The following is a 23,444-nucleotide window of genomic DNA, read 5'->3' on the forward strand; positions in this document are numbered from 1 at the left end:
AGGAGGCAGAAAAAATTTGACTGAAAACCCTCTAACTTTTACAGGTGCACAATTGAGAGCATCCTGTCGGGCTCTATCCCCGCCTGGTTCGGCAACTGCACCGCCTACAACCACAGGCCTGTCCCAGAGGGTGGTGCAGTCTGCATCACCAGGTGCAAACTACCTGCCCTCCAGGACACCTACAACACCCAATGTCACAGGAAGGCAAAAAAGATAATCAAGGACAATAACTATTCGAGCCACTATCTACAGTTGAAGTCAGAAGTTTACATACACCTTAGCCAAATACATCTAAACTCAGTTTTTCACAATTCCTGACATTTAATCCTAGTAAAAATTTCCTATCTTAGGTCAGTTAGGATCACCACTTTGTTTTAAGAATAGGAAATGTCAGAATAATAGTAGAGAGAAAGATTTATTTCAGCTTTTATGTCTTTCATCACATTCCCAGTGGGTCAGAAGTTTACATACACTCAATTAGTATTTGGTAGCATTGCTTTAAATTGTTTAACTTGGGTCAAATGTTTCAGGTAGCCTTCCACAAGCTTGGCAGAGCTGGTGTAACTGAGTCAGGTTTGTAGGCCTCCTTGCACACGCTTTTTCAGTTCTGCCCACAAATTTTCAATAGGATTGAGGTCAGGGCTTTGTGATGGCCACTCAAATACCTTGACTTTGTTGTCCTTAGGGCATTTTGCCACAACTTTGGAAGTATGCTTGGGGTCATTGTAAACTTTGAAGAACCATTTGGAACCAAGCTTTAACTTCCTGACTGATGTCTTGAGATGTTGCTTTAATATATCCACATCATTTTCCTACCTCATGATGCCATCTATTTTGTGTAGTGCACCAGTCCCTCCTGCAGCAAAGCACCCCCACAACATGATGCTGCCACCAATGTGCTTAACGGTTGGGATGGTGTTCTTCGGCTTGCAAGCCTCCCCCTTTTTCCTCCAAACATAACGATGGTCATTATGACCTAACAGTTCTATTTTTGTGTCATCAGACCAGAGGACATTTCTCCAAAAAGTACGATCTTTGTCCCCATGTGCAGTTGCAAACCGTAGTCTGGCTTTTATGGCGGTTTTGGAGCAGTGGCTTCTTCCTTGCTGAGCGGCCTTTCACGTTATGTCGATATAGGACTTGTTTTACTGTGGATATAGATACTTTTGTACCAGTTTCCTCCAGAATCTTTACAAGGTCCTTTGCTGTTGTTCTGGGAATGATTTGCACTTTTCGTATGACGGCTGCGTGGTCCCATGGTGTTTATACTTGCGTACTATTGTTTGTACATATGAACGTGGTACCTTCAGGAGTTTGGAAATTGCTCCCAAGGATGAACCAGACTTGTGGAGGTCTACAATTTTTTTTCATGAGGTCTTGGCTGATTTCTTATGATTTTCCCATGATATCAAGCAAAGTTTGAAGGTAGGCCTTGAAACACATCCACAGGTACAATTCCAATTGACTCAAATTATGTCAATTAGCATATCAGAAGCTTTTAAAGCCATTACATCATTTTCTGGTATTTCCCAAGCTGTGTAAAAGCACAGTCAATTTAGTGTATGTAAACTTCTGACCCACTGGAATTGTGATACAGTGAAATAAACTGTCTGTAAACAATTGTTGGAAAAATTACTTGTGTCATGCACAAAGTAGATATCCTAACCGACTTGCCAAAACTAGTTTGTTAACAAGACATTTGTGTAGTGGTTGATAAACAAGTTGAGATGAATCGAACCTAAGTTATGTAACTTCCGACTTCAACTGTATCTATTCTTTACTATCTACTGCATCTTAGCTACTCTGTCACTGCTCATCCATATAATTATACTTATATATTCATATATTTATACTTATATACTCATCCCATTCCCTTACTAGATTGTGTGTATTAGGTTTCTTGTGGAATTTGTTAGATATTACCTGTTAGATACTGCTGCACTGTCGGATCTAGAAGCATTTTGCTACACTCGCAATGTCATCTGCTACCCACGTGTATGTGACCAATGAAATGTGATTTGACAATACACAAATTCCAAGAGGACGACATCACAGCATAGAGAAAGTAGCCATGGTGGTGTGGTGTCCATATGTGCCAGGTGGGAGGAGGAAGAGGAGGAAGGTGCTCTGTCTGAAGGGGATCCTCACTCCACCACCCACAGCTTACCTGAATCAGATATGTCGTCCCAGTACGGTGCGTCAAACTCGTAGTCTGCTTTGAGGATCTGCTCAAAGAGCTTGGAGTCATTTTCATCATAGAATGGAGGATAGCCACACAACCTGCAGACAGACAGGAAGTGAGCTCATAAAAGTTAACACATGCATTTACTTCCTACTTCAGGGAATAGTTTACTTTTAAGATGATAATAGAATACCATGAGGATGAATGAGATAAATGCTGGAACAACTATTCAATTGATAACAATAAACTGACAAGGTTAATGTAATGTATCCTAAACCTTTTCTCTGTCTGCTCTCCTAACCTAATTCTGGACTAATTGAACTTCTTCAAGTGGCAAAACGATTTCCATAGAAAACATTAGCCGCCATTATGATCAAACCTCATTAAAATGCCTTTCTCCATCGAACTCTGTTCTGCCTGATGTGGTCGCAATGAGCTTTTTGTTTTTGTGCTTTCACATTTGGTTAAAAGACTTGAACGTCATTCCCCCGCAGGAGCCCGAGCGATTATTCCACCTGATTACCTGATGCGATCCCCTCACACCTGAGGAGAGACCCAACCAGGCATGCCGAGACGGATTGTGTTGAGGTGCTCAGGATCGGCTAACGAAGTCCGAGGCCTGTTCTAATGGTGCTAATGGCTAAATGACAAGACGGGAGTAGCTCACTGATCACTGGGAACTCACTGAGGAAACATCAGGGGGGGGTCTACCATCCAGAACTGGATATTCTTGGATTTAATATATTTGCATGAACTCTAAACACATATTTTGTCTAATTTAATATTGCCTAGGCTATTCACAAGGATGTTTGAGGACTACTTATTGAATATATACAAACGTTGACAGTTTAATCCACCAGCTGGACTGACTGACTGTGTGAACGCTATTTCTCAGACCATTATTTCTCCTCGCTCACATGTGTAGAGGTGACAGGAGCGCGTGCGCGCGCACACACACTCCCACACACACACCCACCTCTAAGGACCCTAGTGACACCTAGTGATCCTTATATCCAAAGCTGTGTAAGCATGGAAAGTTACATAACAGCTACATCAACAAACAGACAGAGATGTATATAAACAGGTGAAAACGGAGAACAGAGGACGTCTGAGCAATTGGGGCGAGAGAAGGAACAAGGGAAGAGGGGAAGGATGAGAGAGAACCAGAGGGCAGAGCCTGCTTTGCACATCACAGAGCTCATCTTGCGACAAACCATTGAGAGCCAAGAACAACACAGAAAGGGAGAGAGGAGCAAAAATGAGGAACGTTTTCAGGGGATGAGGAAGATTTGCACTGATGCTCTAATGACTGAGGTAAGGCACACCTTTCTCTCGTTCTCACAGCCTTTATTGTTCTATTACCCCTATTCACCCTGTCCCTAACCCTGAACTCTAACCCCTAAACACACACACACACACACGTCTGGAACTCAGTCAGCGAGAGCTGAAACACACACAGCGCTAAATCTGCTCTGACTCAGAGGTTGTCCACACACAGACAGAGGGGTGAAAGACAAATGAAAAACAAAAGAGACATGTTGAAAAGTCTGTTTTTTCTCCTCAGAAGCACTATGTCCATACATGGTGACTGAGCAGAGCAGAGTGTAGCAGACTAACATCTGGCTCTGATGAAAGGAAAGAGAGAGGTATGATGTTCTGTCATTCTCCATTAATGGCTATTACAAAACACAAACATCCACGCACACACACAATAAGTCAAACTTGTGTGAACTTGTGTAATGCATCTGCACTCTAGAAGACATGAAAATCACAGAGTGACCAAGGATCCAAACCAAGGCCCTCAATATAAAGCTGTGAATTCTGCCCTCATGGCATTGACTGGTTATGGGAACACATAGCATGTCTGTAGGAGTTGTACAATAGACTGTAAATACTTACAGAATGTATGCAATGACTCCGATGGACCAGCAGTCCACTGCCTTACTGTAGGGCTTCTGAGCAAGAACCTCTGGAGCTGAGAGAGAGACAGAGAGAGATATGTGACTCTGATGACATAACTGGAGACAGTCAGAGATGGAGAGAGACGGACATAGAGACATGTTCTCCGTCCTGGATTACCCTGCTGTCGAGCCCAGAGCTGGAGCTCATCCTATCAGAGGCTGTGACACTCCCCCTCCGTGGGCGATTATCGAGACAGAGAAGCCTGTCCAGACTAATCAATGATAACGGCCCAGACAAATAAAACTGATATCACCCAAACAACAGCCGCCAGACAGGACAAAATAAAAGATTAAGGTAAATACAGATTACGGAACAGGAAACACACACACAGTCACAAGCATAGACTCACACACACAGCATAGATGCGTGTGCACAGAGAGGCTCAAATGTAATACTTTTTTCACTTGTGCTGGGCTGAGCGTGTGTGGTGCGTATCTCCTTTAACAATATGGCCAACGTGTGTGTGTGTGCGTGTACCCAGTATGTGTATGCGTGTGTCCACTCTGATGGTGGGCCTGTCCAAACCACAGAGTCTGGTCTTAATTCAGCCATCCCAGGCGCTAACCCTGGGCTATTCATACCTCAGGAATGCAGGCTTCTCAATGCCATCATCCAGGACCTGCTATATTTAGCAGCATTTCTAATGCAGCAACCATCACATTACAGCCTCTTAGAATGGAAAAGGCCTACAGCAGCCCACAGCAGATGGGGAGGGAGGGATGGAGGGACAACAACTGCAGTGGCCTCATCTGAAGAGATTGTTGGATAGAGGGATGAGGAAGGAGAACAAAGGAGTGTCTGAGCATTTAAAGCCAATGTGATGTGGATGGGACAGTTCCAATGTCATTAACTAGTAAGGTGTTGTTTAGCTGGCCTACAGTACACCGGCTACAGTTCCCTATGGATAAGCTTAAACAAGTGTCTGCTAACTGACTTGTGTGTCGATGTAGGAGCGTGGATAGGACCCGGCAGATAAGACGTCAACATGATGAGTCTTCAGAGTGTCTGACTACCAGAGGTACCGTCCTACAAGTCAACATGATGAGTCTTCAGAGTGTCTGACTACCAGAGGTACCGTCCTACACGTCAACATGATGAGTCTTCAGAGTGTCTGACTACCAGAGGTACCGTCCTACACGTCAACATGATGAGTCTTCAGAGTGTCTGACTACCAGAGGCACCGTCCTACAAGTCAACATGATGAGTCTTCAGAGTGTCTGACTACCAGAGGTACCGTCCTACAAGTCAACATGATGAGTCTTCAGAGTGTCTGACTACCAGAGGTACCGTCCTACACGTCAACATGATGAGTCTTCAGAGTGTCTGACTACCAGAGGTACCGTCCTACAAGTCAACATGATGAGTCTTCAGAGTGTCTGACTACCAGAGGTACCGTCCTACACGTCAACATGATGAGTCTTCAGAGTGTCTGACTACCAGAGGTACCGTCCTACACGTCAACATGATGAGTCTTCAGAGTGTCTGACTACCAGAGGTACCGTCCTACAAGTCAACATGATGAGTCTTCAGAGTGTCTGACTACCAGAGGTACCGTCCTACACGTCAACATGATGAGTCTTCAGAGTGTCTGACTACCAGAGGTACCGTCCTACACGTCAACATGATGAGTCTTCAGAGTGTCTGACTACCAGAGGTACCGTCCTACACGTCAACATGAGTCTTCAGTGTCTGACTACCAGAGGTACCGTCCTACACGTCAACATGATGAGTCTTCAGAGTGTCTGACTACCAGAGGTACCGTCCTACACGTCAACATGATGAGTCTTCAGAGTGTCTGACTACCAGAGGTACCGTCCTACAAGTCAACATGATGAGTCTTCAGAGTGTCTGACTACCAGAGGTACCGTCCTACACGTCAACATGATGAGTCTTCAGAGTGTCTGACTACCAGAGGCACCGTCCTACACGTCAACATGATGAGTCTTCAGAGTGTCTGACTACCAGAGGTACCGTCCTACACGTCAACATGAGTCTTCAGAGTGTCTGACTACCAGAGGTACCGTCCTACACGTCAACATGATGAGTCTTCAGAGTGTCTGACTACCAGAGGTACCGTCCTACACGTCAACATGAGTCTTCAGTGTCTGACTACCAGAGGTACCGTCCTACACATCAACATGATGAGTCTTCAGAGTGTCTGACTACCAGAGGTACCGTCCTACACGTCAACATGAGTCTTCAGAGTGTCTGACTACCAGAGGTACCGTCCTACACGTCAACATGATGAGTCTTCAGAGTGTCTGACTACCAGAGGTACCGTCCTACACGTCAACATGATGAGTCTTCAGAGTGTCTGACTACCAGCGGTACCGTCCTACACGTCAACATGATGAGTCTTCAGAGTGTCTGACTACCAGAGGTACCGTCCTACAAGTCAACATGATGAGTCTTCAGAGTGTCTGACTACCAGAGGTACCGTCCTACAAGTCAACATGATGAGTCTTCAGAGTGTCTGACTACCAGAGGTACCGTCCTACAAGTCAACATGATGAGTCTTCAGAGTGTCTGACTACCAGAGGCACCGTCCTACACGTCAACATGAAAGGTTCTGTCATGGAAATAATGTAAAACATCTGTCTCTCACACACTCCACTGTGATGAAAAAGCACGCACGCACACACACACACACACACACACACACAGTCAGGGATGCAGTATATAAATCCCCATGTCTGACACAGGGATGGCAGTCGTCTGGCGCGTAGTGCACTGCAGTAGAGCGCCCCGCCATGTTGACTCTCTGACTCAGTCGCTCTGTTAAAAAGGGGAAAGCAGGCGACTGGGGGCAGGGTCTGTCAGCGTGTGATAAGAGCTTCTTACTCCAGAGGCAGGATGTCTGTGTGTGTGAGCGGCACACAGATGCACCCTCTCCCATTGCAGACACATAATTGAAGCAGTGTGATTTTTCCTACACTATACTATATTATAAAGTGTGTCACTGTGAAGCACAGTGATGGCATCACACTCAGTAAGAGTGAACACAACGTAGCATACGACTTTTGGAAAGGATGGTAGCTTAAAAACCTAAAAGGCTTTCATTTGTTTCCAGAATTAACCTTTCAGTAGCCAACGACACAAGGTATATTAACATGTGGCATTAACTTCTAAGTCAGGATATTTAAGATTAAGGGGTGGGGAGGCATCTCTTACCCACGTATCCCGGCGTGCCGCACGCGGTCGACATGACGTCCCCACTGCCCTCCATCTTGGACAGACCAAAGTCACTGATCATGATCTTAGACTCGTCCTGGGGGTTAAAATACAGCAGGTTCTCTGGCTGGGAAGAGAGGACGGAGGGATGAGAGAGAGAGATGGAGCAATAGATTGTGATTAACACTCCCTCTATCACTCAAACTGAGCTCTCCCATCCATTGATCTGTTTACTTACATACATACCCTGAACAGACTGTAGATATAAAATCGTAATAATTTGTTAGGTAGGCTATAACCGACCACACAATACAGTTATGTTGCTGTCTGTTTTATGAAGCCGTATGACCGTACTCCTCTCTCTCAGGCGATTCCGCTCTGTGGTGTATTTCCCAGAAGCCACTGCGTGTTGTGACCCGCTGAGTGGCCTAAATCACAAATGCATGCTGCACCACATCACCGCAATGAATCATGGTCCATAAAACACAAGTGATCCGCACATGTCGAGATGCAGGGGAGAGTAGACAGGGTTTTTGTGTCTGTGTTTCAGTGTGTGTGTTTCAGTGGGATTGTGTGTGTGTGTGTGTGATGGGAGGGAGGGGAGTGCAAGCTTGTGTGTCACCATCACCTTCAGGTCTCTGTGGACGATGCCCAACTTGTGGAGGTAGTCGACAGCGTCTAGCACTTGTCTAATGAGCGTACTGGCATCTTTCTCTGTGTAGAACCCCTTCTCCACGATACGGTCAAACAACTCACCTCCCGACACTCTGTAGACACAGACAGAGAGGCGGTCAGTAAACGAGGTAAGTGAAACAGATGTGCACACACGCAGACACACATCTGGAGGGAACCTGTTATGAGACAGATCCACTGAGACTTAATTTATGAGCTACACGAATCTGCCTCCATTCAACCGTGTGTGTGTGTGTGTGTACCCCACAGTGGGGAGTGCTTTGACCCATTCCAAACCTCTGTGCCACTAAACGTATCCCTTCATGCTCTATACTATCACAACCAATCAAAGTGCACCATACAGTCTAAAACTAACTGTATAGGGAGAACTGTAGCAGAGAGACAGGACAGGAGATGGGAAGGATACAAAATCTAAAAGAAACTGAGAAAAAGGTGCCTCATATTTCTCGGACCATAGATTCACACCATGGAGGATAGTTAAGCTTCAGACTGTGTGTGTGTGTGTGTGTGTCAGACGGTGCCCTTGCTGTTTTACAGGTTTGTTTTAAGACTCTTAGCCAGATTATGGGGTTTTTAAAGTGCCAGAACAGCCACAGGCCAGAAGCTGAACATCCCATAACTTTCCTCAGTCCTCTACAGCCAACTGGCACAGGGCAGTATAGATGGCTGCTAAGCACTGATCTAAGGACAGATTTGTAGTATGTCCGGCCGTCCCTTATGGTTATGGAAAGGGTAAACTGATCCTGGGTCTGCCACTAGTAGAACAGCTCAGTGCACTGGTCATTAGCTTAGTGGCACTCCGCTGTATGTGAGCAGGGTGTCATCACTTCGTTTCACTGCAGAGAACCCATGTAACACTGTACGTCTGTCGGGGTAAAGCATCTTTCTGTCACATTCCACCACAAGGGGGAGTAGCCAACCACTCATCTCTAATAGTGCCACAGTCCGTAAAGACTAGTTCTGAGGGAGGAAGGGAGGAGATAGGGATACATTTTTACATTTTTTTTAAGTCAAATGACTCTATATTAGGTTTAACATGCGTTAGAACAAAGAGATACATTAAAATGCCTAGTATGTACGGTAAGAACATTAAAGAGGTAGAATCTGTCTCTTATGACTGTCTCTCTTGGTATTGACAAGCACAATATGGAAACAACGGAGGAAGGACATTTTGCATTTCCATAGGTACACAGCTCCCTCTCCTGGTTCCTGTATTGACCCCATCGACTGTTTCTGTTGTCTCGCGCTCTCATGTTTGACATGTCCCCTGAAGGCATCTGGCTGCAGTCCTTCTATAAACACTATATTGATAAACAGACAGCTGACCTTCAATAGAACGCCAAGGGCTACCAGGACTCAGCGGTGACAACAAGTACTGTTTTGACCCGCTGATGTTAGTGCTTTCACATTGACCCAATAAAGTCCCTCCTTCTCTCTCTGTGTATGGCATTTGGGAGGCAGATGTACTGTGCCTTCTTCCTCAGTACTGAGTTGACAGATTGTGCAGCAGGAGCCTGAGGGGCTGCTCCTCTCCTCTGATCCCCATGGGGGAGCTGTAACCATGATCATTACTGGTATTCATATTAACCCACACACTGAACCTAAAACAGACGCAACTAGATCTCTTATCGTCTTCTAGTTACTCTCTGAACCTAAATACTGATCTTGGATCAGCTTAAATCAATCTCAATTCTAACCTTAACCGCCATAAGATACAAACATAACTATCAATATAAAATAATAACCTATATACTACACAAGAACAACCAGGTTCACTGCACCTCTCGTTGCTGCACAGAGAGATTGATGGAGAATGAGCATAGGGTCAAATATATTTCTCTCAAAAACTGCAGAGATTTGCATTGGATGAATATTGAATACACAAACAAAAAGCACATGCACACACACATTGGCGGAGTGAGTGTGAATCTGGGGGGCATCGTCACAGTGACAGATCAAATAAGAGCAGGAAGAAAGTTACATTCTAAGGAAGTCTCTGAAAAAAGGAGATAAGAAATTAATTGCTAATCCGCTCCGCTCTCTCTTGCCCTTTCTCTCCTTCCTCCCTCTCGCTCTATCTATCCCCACGCTCCATCTCTCCCTCTCTATCCCCAAGCTCCATCTCTCCCTCTCTTCACTCTCTATCCACAAGCTCCATCTCTCCCTTTCTCTTCTCTCTCTATCCCCAAGCTCCATCTCTCCCTTTCTCTTCTCTCTCTATCCCCACGCTCCATCTCTCCCTTTCTCTTCTCTCTATCCTCACGCTCCATCTCTCCCTCTCTATCCCCACGCTCCATCTCTCCCTTTCTCTTCTCTCTCTCCCCACACTCCATCTCTCCCTCTCTCTCTCCCCACGCTCCATCTCTCCCTTTCTCTCTCTCTCCCCACGCTCCATCTCTCCCTTTCTCTTCTCTCTATCCCCACGCTCCATCTCTCCCTTTCTCTTCTCTCTATCCCCACACTCCATCTCTCCCTTTCTCTTCTCTCTCTCCCCACGCTCCATCTCTCCCTTTCTCTTCTCTCTATCCCCACGCTCCATCTCTCCCTTTCTCTTCTCTCTATCCCCACGCTCCATCTCTCCCTTTCTCTCTATCCCCACGCTCCATCTCTCCCTTTCTCTTCTCTCTCTATCCCCACGCTCCATCTCTCCCTTTCTCTCTATCCCCACGCTCCATCTCTCCCTTTCTCTTCTCTCTATCCCCACGCTCCATCTCTCCCTTTCTCTTCTCTCTATCCCCACGCTCCATCTCTCCCTTTCTCTTCTCTCTCTATCCCCACGCTCCATCTCTCCCTTTCTCTTCTCTCTCTATCCCCACGCTCCATCTCTCCCTTTCTCTTCTCTCTATCCCCACGCTCCATCTCTGCCTTTCTCTTCTCTCTCTCCCTCTCTTCTCTCTCTATCCCCACGCTCCATCTCTCCCTTTCTCTTCTCTCTCTATCCCCACGCTCCATCTCTCCCTTTCTCTTCTCTCTCCCCCCACGCTCCATCTCTCCCTTTCTCTTCTCTCTCCCCCCACGCTCCATCTCTCTCTTTCTCTTCTCTCTATCCCCACGCTCCATCTCTCCCTCTCTTCTCTCTATATCCCCACTCTCCATCTCTCCCTCCCCACGCTCCATCTCTCCCTTTCTCTTCTCTCTCTCCCCACGCTCCATCTCTCCCTTTCTCTTCTCTCTATCGCCACGCTCCATCTCTCCCTCTCTTCTCTCTCTATCCCCACGCTCCATCTCTCCCTTCTCTCTCTATCCCCACGCTCCATCTCTCCCTTCTCTCTCTCTCCCCACGCTCCATCTCTCCCTTTCTCTTCTCTCTCTCCCCACGCTCCATCTCTCCCTTTCTCTTCTCTCTCTCCCCACGCTCCATCTCTCCCTTTCTCTTCTCTCTCTCCCCACGCTCCATCTCTCCCTTTCTCTTCTCTCTCTCCCCACGCTCCATCTCTCCCTTTCTCTTCTCTCTCTCCCCACGCTCCATCTCTCCCTTTCTCTTCTCTCTCTCCCCACGCTCCATCTCTCCCTTTCTCTTCTCTCTATCCCCACGCAACATCTCTCCCTTTCTCTTCTCTCTCCCCCCACGCTCCATCTTTCCCTTTCTCTTCTCTCTATCCCCACTCTCCATCTCTCCCTTTCTCTTCTCTCTCCCCCCACGCTCCATCTCTCCCTTTCTCTTCTCTCTCTCTCCCCACGCTCCATCTCTCCCTTTCTCTTCTCTCCCCACGCTCCATCTTTCCCTTTCTCTTCTCTCTATCCCCACGCTCCATCTCTCCCTTTCTCTTCTCTCTATCCCCACGCTCCATCTCTCCCTTTCTCTTCTCTCTATCCCCACGCTCCATCTCTCCCTCTCTATCCCCAAGCTCCATCTCTCCCTTTCTCTTCTCTCTCCATCCCCACGCTCCATCTCTCTCTTTCTCTTCTCTCTCTATCCCCACGCTCCATCTCTCCCTTTCTCTTCTCTCTCTATCCCCACGCTCCATCTCTCCCTTTCTCTCTATCCCCACGCTCCATCTCTCCCTTTCTCTTCTCTCTCTATCCCCACGCTCCATCTCTCCCTTTCTCTTCTCTCTCTATCCCCACGCTCCATCTCTCCCTTTCTCTTCTCTCTCTATCCCCACGCTCCATCTCTCCCTTTCTCTTCTCTCTCTCCCCACGCTCCATCTCTCCCTTTCTCTTCTCTCTATCCCCACGCTCCATCTCTCCCTTTCTCTTCTCTCTCTATCCCCACGCTCCATCTCTCCCTTTCTCTTCTCTCACTCTCTCTCTTCTCTGCCAACAGTGACTTGTTTTTTCCAGCCGAGACGAGCGTGGCAGGGAATGACAAGCAAAAGGCTAAGCTGACAACACACACGTTGGCTGGACATAACGGTGTGGTAGTGACGGAGGAGATGGGCCACCATCCTGCAGGATTGCGTAACCATTTGCGTAGGGAGACCATGGCAATCAGACAGGAGCCAAATCTACTTCCCTTTCAATACACACACACACACACACACATATACACACACACACTAATTGTGCACACACACTCACACACACTATTGTCTTTCCATTTGGTCTCACTCGCTTCTGTATCGCTCTTTCTTGCCATCTCTGTCCCGTTCTCCATCCCTTTCTCTTCCCACCCCCCCCCCCCCCCCCCCCCCCTAATTTTTGTCGTAGAGGATGGTCGGGGGGCCGGAACATAATTATAATAATTTATGCACTGCAAATGAACCACAACTAAGCTAAAAAAAGAGATTATTACAATAAAATAACAATAATTTCATACCTTGATTACATTGAGACACGATCACATCTCTTTCATTCGTGGGAATACACATTTTAGCTGAATTCCTGGTGAGTTTACAGTATTTGTTTGACCAAAAACTAAAATCCTGTGGGCCGTTGTTGCTGACACTTGCTGTAGTGGTTTCTACAGTAAGGTAGTGATGTGAAGGTGTTGCTGACACTTGCTGTAGTGGTTTCTACAGTAAGGTAGTGGTGTGAAGGTGTTGCTGACCCTGCTGTAGTGGTTTCTACAGTAAGGTAGTGGTGTGAAGGTGTTGTTGACCCTGCTGTAGTGGTTTCTACAGTAAGGTAGTGGTGTGAAAGTGTTGTTGCTGTAGTGGTTCCTACAGTAAGGTAGTGGTGTGAAGGTGTTGCTGTCCCTGCTGTAGTGGTTCCTACAGTAAGGCAGTGGTGTGAAGGTGTTGTTGACCCTGCTGTAGTGGTTCCTACAGTAAGGTAGTGATGTGAAGGTGTTGCTGACCCTGCTGTAGTGGTTTCTATAGTAAGGTAGTGATGTGAAGGTGTTGCTGACCCTGCTGTAGTGGTTCCTACAGTAAGGTAGTGATGTGAAGGTGTTGCTGACCCTGCTGTAGTGGTTCCTACAGTAAGATAGTGGTGTGAAGGTGTTGCTGACCCTGCTGTAGTGGTTCCTACAGTAAGGTAGTGGTGTGAAGGTGTTGTTGACCCTGCTGTAGTGGTTCCTACAGTAAGATAGTGGTGTGAAGGTGTTGCTGACCCTGCTGTAGTGGTTCCTACAGTAAGGTAGTGGTGTGAAGGTGTTGTTGCTGTAGTGGTTCCTACAGTAAGGTAGTGGTGTGAAGGTGTTGTTGACCCTGCTGTAGTGGTTCCTACAGTAAGATAGTGGTGTGAAGGTGTTGCTGACCCTGCTGTAGTGGTTCCTACAGTAAGGTAGTGGTGTGAAGGTGTTGTTGCTGTAGTGGTTCCTACAGTAAGGTAGTGGTGTGAAGGTGTTGCTGACCCTGCTGTAGTGGTTCCTATAGTAAGGTAGTGGTGTGAAGGTGTTGTTGACCCTGCTGTAGTGGTTCCTACAGTAAGATAGTGGTGTGAAGGTGTTGCTGACCCTGCTGTAGTGGTTCCTACAGTAAGGTAGTGGTGTGAAGGTGTTGTTGCTGTAGTGGTTCCTACAGTAAGGTAGTGGTGTGAAGGTGTTGTTGACCCTGCTGTAGTGGTTCCTACAGTAAGATAGTGGTGTGAAGGTGTTGCTGACCCTGCTGTAGTGGTTCCTACAGTAAGGTAGTGGTGTGAAGGTGTTGTTGCTGTAGTGGTTCCTACAGTAAGGTAGTGGTGTGAAGGTGTTGCTGACCCTGCTGTAGTGGTTCCTATAGTAAGGTAGTGGTGTGAAGGTGTTGCTGACCCTGCTGTAGTGGTTCCTACAGGAAGGTAGTGGTGTGAAGGTGTTGCTGACCCTGCTGTAGTGGTTCCTATAGTAAGGTAGTGGTGTGAAGGTGTTGCTGACCCTGCTGTAGTGGTTCCTACAGGAAGGTAGTGGTGTGAAGGGGTTTTAACAGTAACACTCACAAGCCTGTGGCTGAACCTGCTGCTTCCGTAGAACAGATCTGACTGTACAACTGTTTGGTTTGTTTAACTCACATGGTTTCAGTGTTGTTGGGGAGAAGAGAGAAAAAAACATAGCCGTGTTTGTATTTTCTGTAAAACACTACGCACTTTTACAACCCTTTTCATTCATCATTAATTAGCCACCGACTGAGTCGAAAAGGTTCAAGCTTTGCTCTACTCTAGATTCGTTTTTCGCTCTCTGTCTTCTGCCTGCTTGCTTTCTCTTTGTCTCCCCCTTCAAATCCCCTCCTCTTGTTCTTGGCTTCACTTTCTCCGTTTTGGCTTTCACTCATATACAAAATTCCTCCTAAAGCAATCTCCTTGACACATTGACCCACTGAGTATATTCTGAATCCAATCTCATTCTCTCTCCCCCTCTCTCTCTCTCTCCTCACACTTCCATCTGCCTCTCATACCATTCCCTCTCTCCCTCATTTATTTGAACAGGATTGGATGTATCAGCCATGTATTGATGACATGGTTGTAGAACGCTGGAGACAGCAGGTCTTCATCCAACCAGAGATGGAAGCATCACACCAGACCCAACTAACTAATCACAGCTAGATCGGACGACATGACAACCTCCGAGCACAGATGCCGTTAAACCAAACCCAACGTATCAAACTCAGAGCCAAGTTAAATCAGATATGTCAAACTCAGAGAGAGTACAGGTATATCAGACCTGACATGTCAAACTCAGAGCCAAGTTAAATCAGATATGTCAAACTCAGAGAGAGTACAGGTATATCAGACCTGACATGTCAAACTCAGAGCCAAGTTAAATCAGATATGTCAAACTCAGAGAGAGTACAGGTATATCAGACCTGACATGTCAAACTCAGAGCAAAGTTAAATCAGATATGTCAAACTCAGAGAGAGTACAGGTATATCAGACCTGACATGTCAAACTCAGAGCAAAGTTAAATCAGATATGTCAAACTCAGAGAGAGTACAGGTATATCAGACCTGACATGTCAAACTCAGAGCCAAGTTAAATCAGATATGTCAAACTCAGAGAGAGTACAGGTATATCAGACCTGACATGTCAAACTCAGAGCAAAGTTAAATCAGACCTGACATGTTAAAATCACATCAAATCTAAATCAAACTCCGAGCACAGGTACTGTATATCAGACCTGACGTGTCAAACTCAGAGAAAAGTTTAATCAGACCAAACCTGTCAACCTCTGAGGATGATTCATATCCAGGCAGGATCACAGGGGGCTGGTAAAGACGGCAGACCTGGTCCAACGTTTCTACTCGGAGGTGACGCTTGATACACGGATGATAGGTACCGACTCAGAGCTCAGATGAGTACTGCGATCCCTAACTGCTGAGGTGTTATTCCTGGTTCTACCAAGTTAAGCCCTGTCATAAGTGGAGTGAGGTGACCTTTCACCTCTGTATCCGTGGTAACAGAGCCTGATATGAGAAGGTGCCTTGCTGCAGAAGAGACATGGGAGAATCATTTCACACCTGCTGCAGGTGAAGGGAGAGGTAAGGGGTAAAGGTGAGAGGAGAGGTGGGGAGGAGAGATGAGGTGTGAGGGGGGAAGAGAACAAGGGTGAGATGGAAGAAAAGAGAAGAGAGATGAGGGGAGGATGAGAGGCAGAAGACTGAAGTGAAAGATGGTTCTGATGGGTGGGTGTTTTTCTCCTCTATTCTCAATTCAACAGCCTGTTAGCACTGAAACTAATAACATTACGTGTGCCGTGACTCAGCAATAAACATAATGATCAAAGTTAAGAACTGCTCTACTTTCCTGCACACACACATAACTCACAACACATTTAAATCCATAACTCACACGCCCTCCTTCGACAGACTGATATAACTCAGCTGATTAATTTGGCCAGGACTGCATAGTGGCACGTTGGCCTTGCTGTAACGTTAGAGTAACATTATGTAAACGTTAGCTGAGCGCTACGAGCCAGGTCCCATTCCCTCTCCTGTCGTCCGTCTTAATGGAAGTCTAATTGGAGTAATGAGGGCTTATAAAGTGTGTGAGTGTGTAAGCTAAAACAGTCACCCCCTGCCCCATTCCTCAGTGCTGAGTCAGTCTGAGGGTACGGCAGGTCAGGTCAGTGAGCGAGACAGACAGTCAAAGAGAGAGACAGAAGGAGAGAGAAGAGAGAAAGAGGGTGATAAGAAGAGACATTAAGAAGTAGAAGGGGAGAAAGAGAATGACAGGAATTAAGATCAAGAAATAAGACTAGATGAATGGAGGAGAGAGAGAGAGAGAGAAAGAGAAAACTTACAGCTGCATGATCAGGTAGAGGTGGTTGGAACTCTCATAGATGTCTTCCAAAGCTACTATGTTCTCATGCTTGATTCTGGAGGGACATAAAACGCAGACAATGTTAGTATATTAGTCATGTACAACTATAACCCTTTAAACAGATCCCAGACCATCTACATCCCCCTTTACCTCCGCTCTAGAGTAATCTCAAACACTTACTAAACATAAGCTCTCTCCCTCTGTCTCTCCCTCCCTCCAACACCATACTCAGGCCTTGCCATGGTAACTGCTCCATGGTGAAAGTGTATAATGTGTACACATGGGACATGCTTGTGCTGCTGTGGTGGTGGTCAGTGTGCCTGTGTGTGTGTGTGTGTGTGTGTGTGTGTGTGTGTGTGTGTGTGTGTGTGTGTGTGTGTGTGTGTATGCATGTGTGCCTCATGACCCATTTGCCGATGATGTTATTGCAAAGGGGAATAATACTGTACACACCTGTCGCGCACACACACAGGAAGCGTGAGCAGGTGGGGAGTTCAGTACGTACATTAGGAGTGTGTGAGATCTCTGAGCTCGTAGCGAGCGGTGGAGAGTAGAGATATGAGTCATAGACAGTCTGAGGAAAGATGGCTGAGATGAAATCACCAGGGAGGAGAATGTGTTTAAAGTCTCTCTGGGATCGTGGAAGGGTAAAGCAGATATGAACCTAAGAGTAGAGATAGAGGATTCCTGATCCCCTCTCATTGCATGACAAATCCTTCCACAGTTAATGCCTTATTATTTGACAACTGATTCTTTGTGTCTTAGAGAAGGCTGTGTGTGTGTGTGTGTGTGTGTGTATCCCTGTTGAGCGGCAGAATCCAAATAAACTAGTAGGCGACAGAGTGGGCAGAGACTGTGGCACGACACTATACCCCAACTTCACATAAAGGGAGAGAGCCTGATTATATCTTTGTGAATGTGTGTCTACTAGTTCTCTATTTTTGACGCATGTGTGTTTCTGAATGTGTGTACACACATGACCACTTTAAGTGTATACATATATATTACAAAGGTATGTGGACAGTTGCTCGTCAAACATTTCCTTCCAAAATTATGGGCATTAATATGGAGTTGGTCCCCCTTTCGCTGCTATAACAGCCTCCACTCTTCTGGGAAGACTTTCCACTAGATGTTGGTACATTGCTGCGGGGACTTGCTTCCATCCAGCCACAAGAGCATTAGTGAGGTCGGGCATGGATGTTGGGCGATTAGGCCTGGCTCGCAGTCGGTGTTCCAATTCATCCCAAATGTGTTCGATGATGAGGTCAGGGCTCTGTGCAACCATGACAAAACAGCTCAGGCCATTATTCCTCCTCCACCAAATTTTACAGTTGACACTGTGCATTGGGGCAGGTAGTGTTCTCCTGGCATCCACCAATCCCAAATTACTCTGTCGGACTGACAGATGGTGAAGCGTGATTCAACACTCCAGAGAACGTGTTTCCACTGCTCCAGATCCCAATGGCGGCGAGCTTTACACCACTCCAGCCGAAGCTTGGCATTGCGCATGGTGATGTTATGTTTGTGTGAGGCTGCTCTGCCATGGAAACCCATTTCATGAAGCTTCCGACAAACCGTCTCTGTGCTGATGCTGCCGCCAGAGGCAGTTTGGAACTCGGTAGTGAGTATTGCAACCGAGGACAGACGATTTCCACACGCTTCAGCACTCGCCGGCCCCATTCTGTGAGCTTGTGTGGCCTACCACTTGGCTGCTGAGACGTTTCTGCTCCTAGACGTTTCCACTTCACAATAACAGCATTTACAGTTTACCGAGGCAGCTCTAGCGGAAATTTTACGAACTGACATGTTGGAAATGTGGCATCCTATGACGGTGCCACGTTGAAGTTGACCGAGTTCTTCATTAAGGCCATTCTACTGCCAATGTTTGTCTATGGAGATTGCATGGCGGTGTGCTTGATCTTACGCACCTGTCAGCAACGCGTGTGGCTGAAACAGACAAATCCACTCATTTGAAGGGATGTCCACATACTTTTGTATAAATAGTGCACATGTGAATGACGATGTTTGGATACGAAGCATTGACCCTGAGGAGGTGTGTCTTGTGACCTATGCAGGCCATATTAGCCTGTCAATCAGCTGGTTGCCAGGAGATGCTGAGAGTGGCAAAAACCCGAAGATCAAACATGGAAGGCGTCAGAGGCTAGGAAACACCCCCCCCTCCACTGACTGGATCACTGTGACAACACTTATCCCGCATGAATATTGTCAGGGTCAGTGGTGTCTCTCCTGTCCCTAGGGAACAAGCATGGTATACTGCAGTAATAACACCAACACATACTGTAGCCGCCTACTTCTGGACAGTGAGTGACTGAGTGAGTGAGTGAAACCTTGTGGAACTACTGAGCATTGGGCCAGATCCAAGGTGATATCTGAACACACACACACACACACACACACACACACACACACACACACACACACACACACACACACACCCAAGTCCAAGTCCAAGTCCAAGCAGTGGAGAGGGATTACTGTTTATCCAGTGACGTGGAGATGCATATCTTTGGTTTTATCCCCTGGTGTGTGTGTGTGTGTGTGTTCATACAGGTCTCTACTCAGCTACCTGACAATATGTATGAATAATATGTGTAAAATACATAATGTGTTCCTCACTGGAAGAAAAGATTAGAAGGTACATTCAGTTCAGTATCATCAACACAAGGTCGCTAAGCAAAGAAATAGAAGACAGAGAGGGTGTTTTCTATAGTCGCTACCTACCTTAATCTCCTGTTCTGTCAGTGTGAGACTGTGGATGGTGACCTAAAGATAACAGTGAATGGGGAGTAGTGGGAGGGATGCAAGCGTGATGCGCGGTGGTGAAGGGTGGCGGTGTTTCCGTTCGGTCGCCAGGGTAACAGGTGTTAGGGAGGAGAAGGTAGGTGGGAGACTTACTTGCGGAGCACGTTGATCTCGTTCTCGATGCTGCTCTCTTTCCCCTTAAGGGCCTTCTTGGGGATACACTTCACAGCAAACATCTTCCCTGTAGACCTCTCCTGGGCCAACACCACCTCAGAGAACGCCCCGCTAAGAGAGAGAGAAAGAAAATATTTGATTAATCAATTAGCAATTGTGTAAGACAGTTCAACACAAGTACAGATACTAAACACAGACATGAAACAGCAAAACAAGTTAACAATGTTTCCATGAGAGAGCGAGAGAGAGGTGGCAGAGGGGAGCTAGAGAGAGAGATTTATGAAGCGTAGTTCATTAATGCAGTCTCAGCTCCATGAATCTCATTGTTCTCTGTCCAGCTCATCTGAAACCCTCCAAACCACTCACTCACTATATCACCATCTCCAACACACTTTACAGCCACTCAGCTATCACTCTTTCGCTCTCTCCATCGCTGTCTCCCCCTCTATCATTTCTCTTTATTTATCACTCTCTCGTTGTCCTTCACTCATTGTTTCATGTTCAATCGCTCTATAATATGCTTGATCTCCTCCTTATCCTTTGTCCCAGTTCCCTTGGTCTCTCTCGCTCTCCCTTTCTCCACAGTTCATGTTTATTCTTACTATGTTCTCTCCTCCATATATCGGCTCCCTTCTTCCCACTTCCTCTCCTTCTCTCCCTGCCCCTCCCTCACCTTGTTTTCCTGCTGCGTTCTTCTTGTTAGCTCGGTAGGAAATCAAATTTCATATCTGGTTTGCTTTCATTCATCAGCTGACTAATGGTCCATGCTGCTATGTCAATCAGCAATGAAGGAACGAGGGGAGAGACAGGGTACACATCCTCCCTCTTCCTCTCCACTATTATTCTACTCTTCCGTTCCCCGCCTCTCCTCTTCCCGCTCTCGTCGCTCCTGCCTTTGGGACATGGTACTGGTTATGAATTAATTCATACTTCCTCCTTTCTGTCCTTCTATTTCACTCTGCTGATGGCCTTTACATAAGGCACAACAAGCATGACAACATCATTTTGGAAAGTGTACAATTTTAGTAATACAACCATGGTAATATTCAACCTGTGTGTGTGTGTGTGTGTGTGTGTGTGTGTGTGTGTGTGTTTAGTGCTATAGTCCAGATAGCCCTAGAGCCATTTAGAAGCCCCCATTTGTTGATGACCGCCGACTCCAAAACACCACCATCTGACACAACACTGAAAAGCTCTAAAAGCACTGACGCAGAGATTAAACAGCAATGCAGGCCTGTCACCATGCTGCGCACACACACACACACACACACACACACACACACACACACACACACACACACACACACACACTCCCTTTCATTTGTGATTCGCAATTACAAACTGGATAGTTCTGGTCCCACTTGATGGTTGGTCGATTATTCACAAAATCATGGTCTCAGAGTGTTCGCTCGGTATCGCACACGTTTCAATTACTATTGCAGGGACATAACAGCCAGGCATTGTTTTGGGAACGCACACATGATTCTCATACATCTCCCTCCTCAGTCCTTCGCTTTCCTTCCTTTCTCCTAGCCTCCATCGCCATCCTCTCTTCCTCCATTTCTCTCTGCTGGAATTCTTCTTCTCCCTTATATTTCTTCTCACGTTTATCACCAAAAGATGATTCCCTTCTCCACCCCTCACCTCCTCTTCTCACTCCCTCTGCCCTTTCGCTGAGTTGCTCACACATCTGTCACACATCTGTCACACTGGCAGCTGATCTTATCGGGTGTTCAGGTCTCTTCATGTGAAGAAGGTTTATTCTCAATGGAAACTAGTAACAGACCCATTGAAGTTAATCAAAGCACACACAGCCTTATAAAATACTGTAAACACATTAAAACAAGTGATCTGTGATTAAGCTGGGTGCTGGTCGTCACTTTTACTCAGTGCATGAATTAATGAAGAGAGAGCACACACCTGCTACACACCTTACAGAGGGGTCTGAACTGAGCTCCCTAATCCTACCAGCATGACCTGGGAGTACACATACACAGGCAACCCCTCTTACCCAGGGCGAGGTCACCCAGCCTCCACCCATCTCCCTGGGCTGCAAGAGCCAGCTGGTCCCCCACCCACTCACTCACTCGCTGGTCTGTGTAAGCAGCAGTCCCATTAGGAAGGCTAGGACTGGGTCACCATCTCTTTATACTATGAATGTGGATTTAGTCACTGCCCAGGGAGAAGGAAAGAGACTGGCCACATACCGTGAAACCAAAAGGCCACAAAAGACAGGGAAGGAGAGAGAAGAGGAAACAGGAGATAGAGACATATACAGTAGAAATGGTAGAGAAGAGAGGGAGGCATGCGTGGGTGAATCCTGTAATTGATAGCGAGAGAGAGAGAATCCTATGTGTGGGTTTGAGACAGAAAAGACCCGTATCTGTGAATGAGACCAATAAGAGAAAAGCTGAACGGCGGTGGTGCAGTACAACAAAGACAACCTTTAAAGCATTCACACAGAACAGAGATAGAAGCGAGTTGAATAGAGCCACTACAGGGTACATACAGTACAGTATCAACCCCGTCGATTGGCTGGAAATCTCTTTTTTTGGACAGGGAGCGTGTAATACAGCATCTCCCCGGCTGTGTTCACATGCAAAGGGGCTTTGAGTGTGTGTGTGGGTGGTTATTGGGGATTGACTAGGGGTTATGCAGTTCAAGTTTGGCCCTGCTGCTATTGCAGTTGATGGCAATATTGGGCGATTGCTTTTCCTCAGGTGTATAAACCTGGGTAATTGTCTCAGCGAGGCTCCAGTGGGTCTGTGATTGCATTGAATGGAAACTACATGGGCAGCCTGCAGCCAGTGTAGAGTGTGAGTGTCACTCTTAGACTGATATCCATTGTGGCAGGTCCTCTTGGTTAACGGGGGTCCAATTGAATAATGCTGGCGCTAAGTGATCTCTCCTACAGAGACAAAGATAAGCTCTCATATGGGAGAAGCACGCAGACAGACAGACAGACATGCACACAGATGCATGTGTGAGTGTGTGTGAATATTTTCCCAAGGGAAGAGTTGTCAAAATCAGACACACATCCTGGGTTTCTCCTCTAAAGAGAGAGAGTCTTTGTCTCAGAGAGAGAGAGAAGAACAATAGACTCACAAGGTGACAGTGACACAATAACACTGATACAGACATGCAAGATTAGTGGCTTCCCCATTAAATACAGTGGCTTTAGGGGGGCCGATTGAGTGGCTGCTTTAACCTTCCTGTGACTACACTACCTAGAAGCCTCTATTGTCATTCCATTCCATGCCTCAGCTGCAAGCTGTAATGCTTGGTTTCCTCTGAACAAGTGTCAGAAGCATTTTGTATTTTTAGATGATCATTGACTTTCTATCTTTATTTTATTTTTGTACCTTTATTTATAGATACAAATATAACAAAAACAGTACAACCACAACCCCTCATTCTCCCATCCATCCATCCATCCATCAAGGCATCTATAAAAATAAGTTAAATAGGAAAGAAAAACAGAAACAAACAGTAAGAAACAAAAAACAATGGGAAAAAATGTATATAAAAATTCTTAACAGCATAAATGGCCACTAGAACAGACATGACTGCTTACCGAAACTACGCAAGTTACAAAGTAAAAGACAGGCTTTCCATGTATTGTATTAATGGGGACCATTTTTTTCTTCAATTTAAAGTTTTATTACGTTTTCTTGTTTTTCAAATCAACCAACACAACACATTCCACATTCACAGATGTGACAGGCTAAAAAAATAAATAATAATAATAAATAAATAAGTTATTTTTTACATACATACGTACATGTACATACACACAAAAAAATAAACATATATACACTGCTCAAAAAAATAAAGGGAACACTAGAATAACACATTCTAGATCTGAATGAATGAAATATTCTTATT

The 23,444-nt window shown here is 46.1% G+C and overlaps 1 protein-coding gene across 1 annotated transcript in view; it reads right to left on the reverse strand.

Annotated features, from left to right (window-relative positions):
* The window catches only part of LOC110490344 (calcium/calmodulin-dependent protein kinase type 1D), a 67,809-nt gene that overhangs the window by 7,115 nt on the left and 37,250 nt on the right, over positions 1-23,444 (reverse strand). The window contains exons 2-7 of the mRNA XM_036944671.1: positions 19,539-19,670; positions 16,603-16,677; positions 7,944-8,082; positions 7,316-7,442; positions 4,082-4,157; positions 2,168-2,280 (exon numbers count right to left, since the gene is read on the reverse strand). Coding sequence (XP_036800566.1) covers positions 2,168-2,280; positions 4,082-4,157; positions 7,316-7,442; positions 7,944-8,082; positions 16,603-16,677; positions 19,539-19,670 — 662 coding nt within the window. The remainder of the gene's footprint in view (positions 1-2,167; positions 2,281-4,081; positions 4,158-7,315; positions 7,443-7,943; positions 8,083-16,602; positions 16,678-19,538; positions 19,671-23,444) is intronic.

Source organism: Oncorhynchus mykiss, chromosome 15, assembly GCF_013265735.2.
Source record: "Oncorhynchus mykiss isolate Arlee chromosome 15, USDA_OmykA_1.1, whole genome shotgun sequence".
Classification (NCBI taxonomy): domain Eukaryota; kingdom Metazoa; phylum Chordata; class Actinopteri; order Salmoniformes; family Salmonidae; genus Oncorhynchus; species Oncorhynchus mykiss.